The 13,252-nt window shown below is 30.0% G+C and overlaps 4 protein-coding genes across 4 annotated transcripts; 2 read left to right on the forward strand and 2 right to left on the reverse strand.

The window, feature by feature from the left end:
• Window positions 1-70: 70 nt before the first annotated feature.
• On the reverse strand, window positions 71-1,557 carry LOC119674655. The gene is made up of 7 exons (XM_038085803.1): window positions 1,518-1,557; window positions 1,293-1,445; window positions 1,014-1,239; window positions 824-951; window positions 555-767; window positions 391-477; window positions 71-335 (listed from the first exon to the last, which is right to left on the reverse strand). The coding sequence occupies exons 1-7, from the start codon at window positions 1,555-1,557 to the stop codon at window positions 88-90; spliced, it is 1,095 nt and encodes a 364-aa protein (XP_037941731.1). The 3' UTR covers window positions 71-87.
• A 1,850-nt stretch (window positions 1,558-3,407) lies between these two features.
• LOC119680625 (protein SDA1 homolog) lies at window positions 3,408-5,846 on the forward strand. The gene is made up of 4 exons (XM_038093544.1): window positions 3,408-3,706; window positions 3,761-4,042; window positions 4,098-4,259; window positions 4,320-5,846. Exons 1-4 carry the CDS (start codon window positions 3,515-3,517, stop codon window positions 5,844-5,846), a joined length of 2,163 nt encoding a protein of 720 aa, XP_037949472.1. The 5' UTR covers window positions 3,408-3,514.
• A 160-nt stretch (window positions 5,847-6,006) lies between these two features.
• LOC119681490 (RNA-binding protein 8A) lies at window positions 6,007-6,841 on the reverse strand. Its single transcript, XM_038094699.1, has 2 exons — window positions 6,622-6,841; window positions 6,007-6,552 (listed from the first exon to the last, which is right to left on the reverse strand). The coding sequence occupies exons 1-2, from the start codon at window positions 6,680-6,682 to the stop codon at window positions 6,113-6,115; spliced, it is 501 nt and encodes a 166-aa protein (XP_037950627.1). The 5' UTR covers window positions 6,683-6,841; the 3' UTR covers window positions 6,007-6,112.
• A 2,218-nt stretch (window positions 6,842-9,059) lies between these two features.
• LOC119680628 (phosphoglucomutase-2) lies at window positions 9,060-12,035 on the forward strand. Its single transcript, XM_038093549.1, has 4 exons — window positions 9,060-9,127; window positions 9,657-10,409; window positions 10,476-10,760; window positions 10,828-12,035. Exons 2-4 carry the CDS (start codon window positions 9,687-9,689, stop codon window positions 11,656-11,658), a joined length of 1,839 nt encoding a protein of 612 aa, XP_037949477.1. The 5' UTR covers window positions 9,060-9,127; window positions 9,657-9,686; the 3' UTR covers window positions 11,659-12,035.
• Window positions 12,036-13,252: the final 1,217 nt, after the last annotated feature.

The following is a 13,252-nucleotide window of genomic DNA, read 5'->3' on the forward strand; positions in this document are numbered from 1 at the left end:
ATAAGAGTTTAGACAACTTTTTGTTGCTGCTTTTTTTCATAAAAAATTTTAAAATAACTGTTATTTTCGGTCCCTGATTATTAATAATCACTGGCAATAATTGAACACGTACTTGTACTTTGTATGCAGATTTTGTATTTTTGTCTTGACTTCATGACCAGAAAATTTATGTCCGTTTGTTATCAATTGGTCTGCAATTTCTCTGTAAACATGAGAATTTTTACGCTCACTACGCAATTCGGCAACGTTTTTGTCCCACAATTCCAATAAAAGTCTTTCAGCATATTTTGTCCAAACGATGCGACGTTTTCTTTCTTTAGAGCAACTTGGATATTCTGTTAACAGAAATCTTTGTATTATTTTATATTAACTTACATTGTATTAATAAACCTGTTTCATTACTCTCTTCGTCGGCACTCTCCGTTGGCTCACTGCTTTCTGAGTTGTCACTCAAGAATTCATCTATTAAGTATTCCTCTAAAAATTATAAAAATTATTATATTAGCCAAACAAATGAATGTTTATAATTCGTGATTTTAAAAAATTTATTTTACCTTCTAATAGTGCAGTTTGGTTTTTCGAGTTTATAGTTCTTTTATTTTTTATTACTACCTCTCCTTTTAGAAATCTATTAGTAGTATCGGTTACACTTATGAGTTCTTCCTGTTTATCTGTAATTTTTTTTTTCTTTCTGGGTTCAGATCTAAAAGACGGTGACTGAAACTCGTAATCTGAATTATATGGATTGGTATCTTGATAACTGCTTTCTACAAATAATTATGTTGTAACTAAATAGCACAAAGATATATAAAAACATATTTACCTGCGTCTTCTTTCACTGAAGGTACTACGTTTAAAGACTTATAATCTCCAACAATTGAATGCACCTTGGAAAAGTGCACCCAAGTGGATGATGTACCACCAGACAGTCCCATTTTTTTTCTTTCATCACTGCAAAATATTAATAAAATCAATTAATGTAGAACGATCACATTAAAGAATTAAACACTTACAGATATTTGGATTGCACGTTTTGTATTTTTATCTTGACTTCATGACCAGAAAATTTATGACCGCTTTTTTGTTTTAATTGTTCTGCAATTTTTGAATATATGTGAGCATTTTTGCGCACACTACGTAACTCAACAAAATATTTCTCCCACAATTCTAACAAAAATGTTTCCGCATTTTTTGACCACACGATGCGACGTTTTCGTTCCTTAGAACAACTAGGATATTCTACAAAGAATTGCTTTATTTTACAATTTAATGTAAATTAACAAATCTGTTACCTGTTTCATTGCTTTCCTCGTCGGCGTCATCCAAATTATTATGGCCGTATTTTTTTGTAGACGCTAGTTTCACTACACCAACATTATGTGTGGCTGAAGTTATCTCATTACACTCCGAATCGTCACTCATGAATTCTTCCATCAAAAATCCATCTGAAAATAATGAAAGAATTTCCCAAACAATTAAATAGATAATGTAAACATTTTTAAAAAATTTCTTTTTACCTCCACTGTTATTAAAGTAATTTATTGTATTTTCATCCATTTATTCTTCTCTGTTTTAAATGTATTAAATTAATTTATCAAGCGAAATTATAATTTAATGACTCTCTCTATTAATTTGAAATTTACTTTTTAATTTGATTCACCACTTAATTTTTTGTTTGTTTTTATTAACATTTACTTAAATAGTTGCCACACCAAAATATTTTTTGCTTAACAAAATTTTTTTAGATAAAGTCAACTTGTGAATAAAATACCACATATAATAAGTCTGTTCCACGAGCTACTCATAGTAACTTTAAGTAAACACTGTGTATACACAAGCGCGTTCCACCAGCAAATTTTCAAGTATTTTTGTGTAAATTTTACTTCTGTTTTACTCATGTGTTACTATGAGTAGCGTGGAACAGACCTAATATGTTTCTACTACTTATTACTTAGTAAGTCTAAAATTCATTAATCGTACAAAGATTCCATGCTTTTTAACTGACTTAAAAATAAGGTAATAGCACATTCACAGTGTCTCATTTAGACGGTTTTGCTCATTATAGACACTAATAAGAATGATATATACTATGTTCGGACAGCCAAATATCCTTAATTTCGTTAAAATGAAATTAAGTTAATTTGGAAGGAATTTATACTGCCTCAAATTAAGGAAATCGTATGTTTTTTATTTACAAATCGAATGTTAAAAATTATCAACTTGTCTTTTGTCTAAAATTTATCTTTCGGATAGTCGCAAGTTTCCCTTAATTTCTGCATTCGTTTTAATGAAATTAAAGCCATCTTCCTTAATTTTCTTCTTACCTTTTAAACTTAATATTGTATGGAAAAAACAACTTAAATTTACTGAAACAAAGTCAAAATTAAAATTTTTGCGAAATTAAAGTGTGTCTGAACATAGTATTACCATTCAAAGTACTTTTATATAAATGAGATCATTATAATGTAAATGTTTCCTCATTAATATAAATGAGCAAATGTCTATATGAGACAGTGCGAATGTACTATAACAATGCAAAACATTTTGAAAATTTTTTTTTACAAAATAAATTCTTAATTGTTTAGAATATTTATGCCTTAACAATTATAAACTTATTAGGAACTAATAAGTTTAAAAAATTCAGAGTACTTTTTATTTATACTTTCTTTACGTATTACTAAAAAATTTTGTATATTTTTAAAATACATATTTATTGTGCACATAACTTAAAATATATTATTTTCACCATTTTTAAATTTGTAACACCTTTTTAATTTTATTCGAATTTTAGTCTATAAACAACTTTGACTGGAATATTCGTTGAAATTTCTAATTAAAATAGATCGCTTAACACTTTAATAACATTTTTTCTATAGTTTCTAATGCTTCCCGCTGCAATCAAATCAATTTATATTAATCAAATTAAGAGTTTGTCGTTTCCTTTGGCATAAGTTGTTTATGCATGTGAAAAAGCTTTTATAAGTCAGAAAGTTCTGTGAAAATACTAGGAAAGCTTTTTTTTTGTTTACATTTTAATTGCTAGCAAATAATATTTAGTTCTTTATATGTAGAAATTAATTAACTAATTATGGAAAATGTAGAAAATGCAAAAAATGTTATTTATTTATATTTGACATCGTTGACACATCTTCAAATAAGTACACAAAATTTCAAGTAAGTTAAAATAGATTATACCGTTAATCCTAAGAATCTCCTTAGGAATATCGGCCCATTGTGTTACTGTAGAAGGACTCAAAAATTCAAGTAACGTTCTACAAATTTTTCTTTTCTGAAAGTAAGTACTCGAACAAATCTAACATTTTGACTAAGTTTTGATATGAAAATGTGTGGCATCTCTGTTTTTAAATATCAATTTTCTGCTATGAAGAGTGTAAATGTCAAATCTAAAAAAAAACAACGTGATTTCTTTCCATACGCAATACTTCAACTGGTAAATTCTATAAGAATTTTACTGAGATTTTTGTAAATTTTTTATCGTTAAAAAGTTTGCAAAATGGTGCGTCATAATAATCAGCTGCCGCATAATTTGCCTCAGCTACAAAATCTTATTAAACGTGATCCAGAATCTTATAAAAGTGACTTTCAACAGCAGTATCGTCATTTTGAGGCAAGTCTTGAAGTATTTGCTTTGAATCCATGTGAGGAGGACAAATCACTTGATGAACTTGTCATGTTTATAGCACAGGTAAACTATTTGTATGTTAATATACAATAAAGTTTATTTACAATCTCTTTTTAGTGTGCTAAATGCTACCCGGAAATATGTCTCAAATACCCTCAACTTTTAGTTGATATGCTAAAAAATCATGCTACCACATTGGATCCAACTATGCGAAATTGCTTTGTAAAGGCGTTAGTGTTAATGCGTAACAAAAACTTAATATCAGCATTGGATTTATTATCACTATTTTTTCAACTGCTTCGGTGTCCAGATAAACATTTACGAAGCTATCTACAAACTCATATAATAACTGACATAAAAAACATGAATTCTAAACATAGAGATATGAAATTGAATTCGGTAATAGTAATAAAATTTACCATATTATCAATTTAGTAATAATATTATATCTTAGAATTTACAAAACTTTATGTATACAATGCTGAAAGATACTAATCCTAAAGCGGCGAAGATGTCTGTGAATATAATGATTGATCTGTACAAAAAAAATATATGGAATGATGCGAAAACAGTTAATGTTATTGCTACTGTTGGCTGCTTTTCAAAAATAACAAAGGTATTTATTCAAAGGTAGAAATTGAGAGAATAATAATATTCAAAAATTTATAAATTTCAGGTACTTGTCACTTCATTAAAGTTTTTCTTGGGCCATGATGATGACGATAAGAATTCAGATGAATCTGGTAGTGATAATGAAATCGATCTGAAAACTGCCATTATGCAAAATCGTGTTAACAAAAAAACAAAGAAACGCCAAAAGCAATTAGAAGTTATTAAAAAACAAGCAATAAAGGCACAAAAAAAGAAGAAAAATGCACCAGCATTTAATTTTTCAGGCATACATCTCATACATAATCCACAAGGTATGGCCGAAGGTTTATTTAAACAATTACAGGCTGGTAATGAACGTTTTGAAGTAAAACTTATGCATTTAGACGTTATTTCGCGTCTAATCGGCATACATAATTTATTTTTGTTCAGTTTCTATCCCTATATAACGCGTTTCATGCAACCACATCAACGTCAAGTAACGCGTGTTCTACAGTTTGCTGCACAAGCTTCACATGAACTGGTACCTGGTGATATCATAGAACCTATATTGAAAACAATTGCAAACAATTTTATAACAGAACGAAACTCAAGTGATGTTATGGCTATTGGTTTAAATGCTACGCGAGAAATTTGTTTACGTTGTCCACTGGCAATGGGTGAGGATTTATTAAGGGATTTAGCCATGTACAAGACTTATAAAGAGAAATCAGTTATGATGGCGGCACGTTCACTTATAATGCTTTATAGAGAACAATTGCCCGCTTTATTACATAAAAGAGATCGCGGACGCTTAACCGAAGCACAAGCGGAACGAAAACCTCGTGCTTATGGTGAAATTGAAGTACACGAATCTATACCAGGTGCAGAAGTTTTGCTTAAAGCATCCAAAGTAATTGACATGGGTGACGATAATGACTCGGATACAGACTCAAATGATGGACAATGGGTAGATGTGTCGCAAAGTGAAGATGAAGGCGTTCAAGATTCCGAACAAGATGAAGAAACTGATGATGACCAGGAAGAAGAAGATAGTGATAATGATGTCTCTGACAATGATGAAGATGATTCAGATGCAGAAGATGTAAACAAAACAGATAATTCTTTAAATTTAAAAACTACTATTAAACAAGAAAAAGATGAATCCAATGAAATATCTGAAAATATTAAAATCTTAAATGAAAAGGAGGCCGCGCAAGAGTTAGCTTTAACTCGTATTTTTACAGACGAAGACTTTAAAAAAATAAATGCAGCAAATTTGAAAAAAACTGTTACTAATGCACGCAAACGGCCACTTGAAAAAGACCGGTCCGAATTTGTTAAGCTTGATAACATTGAAATGATATATAAGAAACGTAAGCATGACAAGGAGTCCAGATTAGAGACGGTCAAAGCAGGACGTGAGGACAGAGAGAAATTTGGTTGGAAAGATGGACGTAAAAATGAAAATTGTTCAAAAACAAATCGAGAGAAACGAAAGAATAAAAACTTTGTAATGATGCGACATAAGGCTCGTTCAAAAGTGAAGAAAAGTTTCCGAGACAAACAACAAGCATTACGAAAACATTTATTACAACAAAAAAAAATGAAATAAATATAAATATTTAGTTTTTTTTATATGTAAATAAAAAGTTTTTTCCTAATAATTTTTGTTTATTCATTTATAAAATGTTCGTACATATAATATAGATTAATGGTTTAAAAGGAAAAATATTTGTGGTAACACAATTTTTTATAATTGTTTTGTTGCATATATGTATATATATATAATACATAATAAATAACTAAATTTATGTTTTTTACAAACCAATTATATTCATACGTATACCACATAATTATGTACAAAATGAGCATTTATGATTATTTTCTGCGTTTTTCGCTTGATTTTCTCGACCTTTTAGGTCCTTTGACAAAACACCAATCAACTTGAATTCGTTGACCCATTATCTCTGTGGCATTAAGTGCTTCCTTTGCTGCCAAAGCCTGCTTATGTGTCTCATACTCTACTAAAGCGTATCCTTTGGAAAAACCAGTGCGGCGATCTAAATTTAAATGTATATTTTTAATATCACCAAATTCACAGAATTTTTCTTGAATTTCATCTTCTTGTGCTTCTTCGTGTATTGATGTTACAAATAGAATCCAACCCTCAACAGATCGTTGTGGTCCCGGTTCCAGTTCGTCATCATCTTCATGGCGCACGCGATCATAACTGTGAATGGTTTCTCGAACATTGCTTTCATTTCCAAAACCACGACCTTTGCGCGACTTTGCTTTTTCCTTTAAACGCACAATACCTTCTGCAAAATATATATTCATGTTAATTTAATGAATTTTAACACAAATTTTTAAATCATATGAATACTCACGATCGCCATCCTCGTCTACCTCAAACTCTTCAGCGTTATCAATATCTAAAACATCAGCCATATTTTAATTTGCAACTTTTTCGCAAAACCTTTTTTATTAGTATGTCTCAAAATAACACGCAGGTCGCAGAATTATTTAAGTTTATATTTTATAAATTCACAAGCCGCTTGACAACTAACACGAAATGACAAAATGACATGTCGCCCGGAGTGACAGCACCTGCAAGAAACCTTAATGATATAGATAAGCTACATTTGCAGAGTTGGTTCAAAAATATAGAAACAAGAATAATTCTATGTTTTTGTTTTTACTGGGCATTAAGGCTTGATAGACTTTGGAAAGAATTTTCTATTGAATGTAAATTCATATTATATCCAAATATTGTCTGTGAACAAAAATTTTTCAATGTTAATGAAAAAGTGAAAGTCTTGCCGAACTGTAGTAAATATAGACGCAGAGTTAGGGATATATTATGTAGATTGTCTTGGGCACGACAAAATTCTGATATTTATTACTGGACAACATTGCTTGGCACAAGTTGTCGGTGAACAAAAATTTTTCATTGTTAATGAAAAAGTGAAAGTCTTGCCGAACTGTACTAAATATGCACGCAGAGTTAGAGATATATTATGTAGATTGTCTTGGGCACGGCAAAATTCTGGCTTTTATTACTGGACAATATTGCTTAACACAAGTGCCAAGGTACAAATAGCCTGGTTCTCATGCTGAAATTTGAAACAACGTATTATTTTTTCTCTCCCTCTCAATTTTATAATTTGCTATAAAACAGAAACAATTTTACTCATACCGTGCTCGAGACACTCGACATAACATTACCCTTAGTAAAAAAAACCCGCACATCAGTATGTTTACATGATTACTTCGATATATTTGTCTCAAATGTTATTTTTTATAAAAAAATATGCTAATGAGGTTGTATAAATTAATGTAAACATAGTATATGACATAGTATAGTCCATGCTTAAAATTATTTTTATTATATTTGTTTTACATTTTTTATGTAAATAGAACAGAACAGAATTTACATATGACATAAAGCAGGAAAACAGTATGCAAAATGTGTAAAAATAATTATTTACTAATAATTAAATGCAAGAATTATTTCCAAGACCACTGATGATGGGTATTTGGCAATACTCGATATAAATAATATAAAAAATAAAATTTTTGTTGTTGTAGTTCACTACTGTTCGAAAACCCTCTTTGTAAATATTTTTATAAATTTGTTTACTCAGAAACTTGAAGATTATATTATCATCAATAATAGATGCTTTCGGCAACTTTTAGGCAAAAAACAGCAAGTAGTTCGCTTAGCACATAATTGTGAAGTTGCCAAACATTTAAGCATATACAGAAAATATAATTACTTACGCAATAAACGAATTATTGTGAACCTTCGTTGGAAAATTCAATGAATATTTCACTTATATCTCAAAAGTTTGTAAACAAAAATTCAAGCTAAACTAAAAAATTTCACAAATTTGAAAAGTGTGGAAATGATATATTTTAAAAATATGCAAAATTATGGGAAATAAATATTTTAATTATATACATATAAATATATTCAAAAATTTTTAGGAATGTATGAGAAAAGTATAATTGAGAAGTGGTTTAAAATTTTTAACTATTTGTTGCTAACAAGCTAATTCTTATTCAAGCATAAATATTCTAAACTATTATTAATTTTGTTGTAAAAGCAACATTCTGAACATTGCTTTTAGTTCATTACTCATATTAATTTTTAATTTTAGCTTTATTATTTATTTTTATACAAAATGTAATTTGCTTGATCTATGTGCACATATGTAAGATTTGCTCTTTGCGAAAACATAACATTTAACAGATTGCAACAGTGAAGCCAATAATTCGCTTAGGGTCTATAGTAAGCAGCTTGCTGTTTTTTTGCCTCATTTGCGAGCTGTCGAGAGCAGGTCTGTTTCACGAGCTACTCGTAGTAGCTTTGAGTAACACTGTGTATACAGAAGTACGTTTCGCCAACAAATTTTTGAGTGAATGAGATCATCTGAGAGAGCGTAACATCCCTGTCAAAAAAAGCTACACAGACTTCACTCGTACATTTTACTTCAAGTAAATTTTGTGTTAATGTGTGTATCAACTGTTTTGGTTTGAATTTAAATTTTTGTATTGTTTATTTGTACGGCACTGGTGTTCTCACTAGACTTTACACAAAGCTTTTCCATATAAATCTGTGTAAAAGAGTAATTTGGTACTTTATTCGTGTTACGCTATCAATTTATACTTTACTTGTGTTTTACTTCAGTTTTATTACGAATAGCTGGTGGAACAGACCTAATATTAATATATACACATGTATAACAAAAATATCAAATATGAAGATATAAAATACATCATTTTCAATCCATACTGCATATCTTGCTTTAAAAATAAACTATTGACAGCTGTCATTTAGTGTGCTCTCATTTGTACATTGCTTTTTGCAAGTGTGAAACCAAACGTTGCGGTGTAAGTTTTTTCTAATAAATATTAGATTTATGTGTACAGAAGAAAACTGTTTCATTTTTGTTTCAATTGATTGTTGATTTCTGATAAATTGTATTGTGCGAATTTGTAAAACAATATTTAAAACCAAAAATTTTAATCTGAACGAGAACAAGAGTAATTAGGTCACTGTCCGATTTAAATGTTTATATATGTATAATTTCTTAACGTGTTGTGTAAAAATAAAATAATTTATATAAATAACTTTGACCGCGCTTTGATAAACAAATGGCTCTTGTGTATTTGTGAAAACTTTTATAAATAATGTTACTCAAGGTCAAGAACGATTTGATTAGAGTGAATGATTTCAGATAATTAAAGTTTTAAATAATGACGAGCCTCTTCCTGATAATTAAAAACAGCAATAAATAGATAATGCAAATATATTTAGCTTGGCAACATAAAAAATATTTTTTAAAATTAGTTAAAACTTATCTACTAACATTTTATAACAACTTATATAAATTATTAATTTTACTTGGAATTGCTTTAGTACCAAAGAATACTTCAACCCACTCCAGCAATGCCTACTTACTCAGGAAAAAAGGAATTAGACAATAAAATTTCATTATGGCTATGCTGGGATCGCAACAAGAAAACCCATTGCGAAATACAGGAGTTGGTTAACAAGAAGGAATGGTGTACTTTGAAAACGCGTTTGCTGGATCGTTTAACATTCGGCACAGCAGGATTGCGCGGTGTTATGCGTGCTGGGTTTAATTCCATGAATGATCTCGTTATTGTACAAACTGCTCAGGGCTTATGTGAATATATCTTAAAACAATTTCCAAATAGTAAAGATCAGGCTGAACGTGGTATTGTTCTTGGCTATGATGGGCGACATAATAGCAGACGTTTTGCTGAACTATCCGCTAGCGTTTTCTTGCAACGTAATATTAAGGTACGTCTCTATAGTCGAATGGTACCTACACCTTTTGTACCATTTGCTATAATGCAATTACAATGCTTAGCAGGAGTGATGGTAACAGCCTCACATAATCCTAAAGAAGATAACGGTTATAAGGTTTATTGGGAGAACGGCGCGCAAATTATACCGCCACATGACAAGAACATACAACGTTCTATTGAAGAGAATCTAGAACCAAAAGATAGTTCATGGAATACAGATATATTATGTGAACATCCTTTACTCGAAGATCCTTATGAAACTATGAATCGTACATATTTTGAACTTTTGCTGGCAAATATACCCAAAAAATACATGGAAATAAATAAAACTAGCAGAGTAAGAAAATTCGAATTTTTAAAATTTATTATTTCAAGTAATAAAGCTCATTTCTTTTATGTACAGCTATCTTTTGTGTATACAGCAATGCATGGTGTAGGTCATCCTTATGTACAGCAGGGTATGTGCACTGCTAAAATGGGTCATCGTATTGTTTCTGTACCCGAACAAATGGAAGCGGATCCTGAGTTTTCTACTGTTGTTTTTCCAAATCCAGAAGAAGGCAAAAGCGCACTCGATTTATCAATAAAGTTAGCTGACAGGGAAGGCATAACCATTATATTAGCTAACGATCCAGATGCTGATCGTTTGGCATGTGCTGAAAAGAGTAGAACAACTGGAGAATGGAAGGTAAATTCATCAATATACTTTTTATAATAGAAAAATTAAAAAGCATTAAATATGAAAATATTTAAAGGTTTTTAACGGCAATGAATTGGGTGCATTATTAGGCTGGTGGGCACTACAAAACTTCCGATCTCTACATCCAGAAGTATACTCCATAGATAGTTATATGATTGCTAGCACGGTTAGTTCAAAAATCTTAGGCACAATTGCTACCCTTGAGGGCTTTAACTTTGTAGAAACACTTACCGGTTTTAAATGGATGGGAAATAAAGCAAAAGAACTGATGGATGCGAAAAAAAAGGTTTTGTTTGCTTTTGAAGAGGCTATTGGCTTTATGTTCACTACTACTGTACTTGATAAAGATGGAGTTAGCGCTGCTGTGCACTTGGCAACAATGGCTTGTTATCTTAAAGAGAAATTTAATATTTCACTTACTGAGAAACTGAATGAAATTTATGATAAATATGGTTTTCATTGCACCAAAGTTTCTTATTTCCTCTGCTATGAACAACCCGTTATAGAACGTATATTCGAAAGATTGCGTAATTTTCAGGATGGCAAACCAAAAACTTATCCTAAGTCAATACTTAATGGTCGATTTCCAATACAATATGTTCGCGATTTAACTACTGGTGTAGATACATCCCAAAAAGATGGCAGAGCTATTTTACCAGTTAGCAAGAGTACTCAAATGATTACTTTTACATTTGAAAATGGTTTGGTCATCACATTGCGTACCAGTGGAACGGAACCAAAAATTAAATATTATGCTGAATTGATATGTAAACCTGATCAGAAAGATTGGGATGAACGCCGCAAAGTACTGGATATAATGGTAGAAGCTATCGTTGAAGAATTCTATCAACCAAAATTAAATAATCTCACTCCTAAAAAAGATTAAATTTCATCGTAGCAATGTAAGCCTATAGATGATATCATTTTTTACGGATCACTTTATTTATTTTTTTATATCGAAGTCTATTTATTTAGTTAATCAATTTTTTATGAATTTTTTGTATTTGTAACAATATTACGAGCTCGTAAATATTGTTGCAACGTGATACTATTTGTTATCAACATATTATAAGCTGTTTTATTATTTTTAATGTATTTTATTGTTTCTGTTAATTTATTGTTACTTAATCACTGTCGAGGAGTTAATTCAGTTTTATTTGTGTTAAAAATAATTTCAATAGCCAATAACGAGACATTCCTTTTGGAAACATTTTTTTTTTAATTTGTTATAAAATATTTACGATTGATTTTCGTACTCATAATAAATAACGCAACCACAAATTGTTTGCATTTATTTTTATTGTTGTTTATTTATGATAGTAGTTCTATGTTATCAAAATAGTGATGTTTTTTTTTTGTCAATAAAGGCTTTCTAAAGATTTGAGTACCACATGATACAATGACATGTCTCACACGTGTTCATGGGGAAATCTAGTAGCAGATATGGGAAGTAATAAAAAAACTGATAAAGGAATAAAATAAATAGAGGCAAGATTTGGAAACCTTATCATACCTCTATGGAAATGACTACAAATCGGCCATAATATTGACAATAAATTTATTTAAGTTGCACCTGTCTTCGTCCAAATAAACGATGTATGAAATTTTTGTACATTTTTTCTATGTACATTCAGAGTCTCATCCGTGGCATTATAACAGACGAGCTGACTCAAATGAGTTTCAGCGTATAAAACTACTAAAGTGGTAGTCTAATCTAATCTATATTAAATAATTGTTCTAAGTGAAGACACTGCAATTAAAAGTCTTATCTCTCTCCATAGTACGCATTAAAAGTGATTCGGATTCAAAGGGTGGATAGCTTTTTACGCTTTTTCACAATTTAAAATTTGTAACTAAAACGAGATAAGTGCTATTATACCACGAAAATCACTCTAAGTCTATAAAAGTGGTATAATAGATGTTACGACTGTAGTGCTTTATACCACATTCTCCTTTTCCTTAATAGTAATATATTCCGTTTATCACTAATCGGCATTGGTGTTTTAGCGATTATTTTATAAAGAGGTTTCAAAAAATAGTGAACTATAAAAACAAAAATTCTTTTATATTATTTTAAAAGAATTATCTTATAAAATAGATGCTAAGAACTGTCAACAAAAAGATAAAGATTATTTCTATCAGTACTGTAGATTTTATTACGTAATATATATGCAATATAGAATCAAAAAAGGTTTCTTCAACTAACCAAAATTAAAAAGAAGATAACGCAATCTACAAGTTACTGTCATTTTAGATGGCATTAATATCTATATAACATGGATTTATCTGTGATGTAGATCTTTGTTATGATTTTCACACTTTTTCTGATCTCGACTAAAAAAGGTGTATTATGAAAAGTGATTTTGCTACCACCATTAATTTGACTATACATTCTAAAGTTCATTAGGGATTTAAGACCGCAGTCTTAAGACTTATGGTTTTAGCTCCCTATTTATTATTTGACATTCAAATCTCTATTT

This window comes from Teleopsis dalmanni, chromosome 2 (genome assembly GCF_002237135.1).
Source record: "Teleopsis dalmanni isolate 2A chromosome 2, ASM223713v2, whole genome shotgun sequence".
Classification (NCBI taxonomy): domain Eukaryota; kingdom Metazoa; phylum Arthropoda; class Insecta; order Diptera; family Diopsidae; genus Teleopsis; species Teleopsis dalmanni.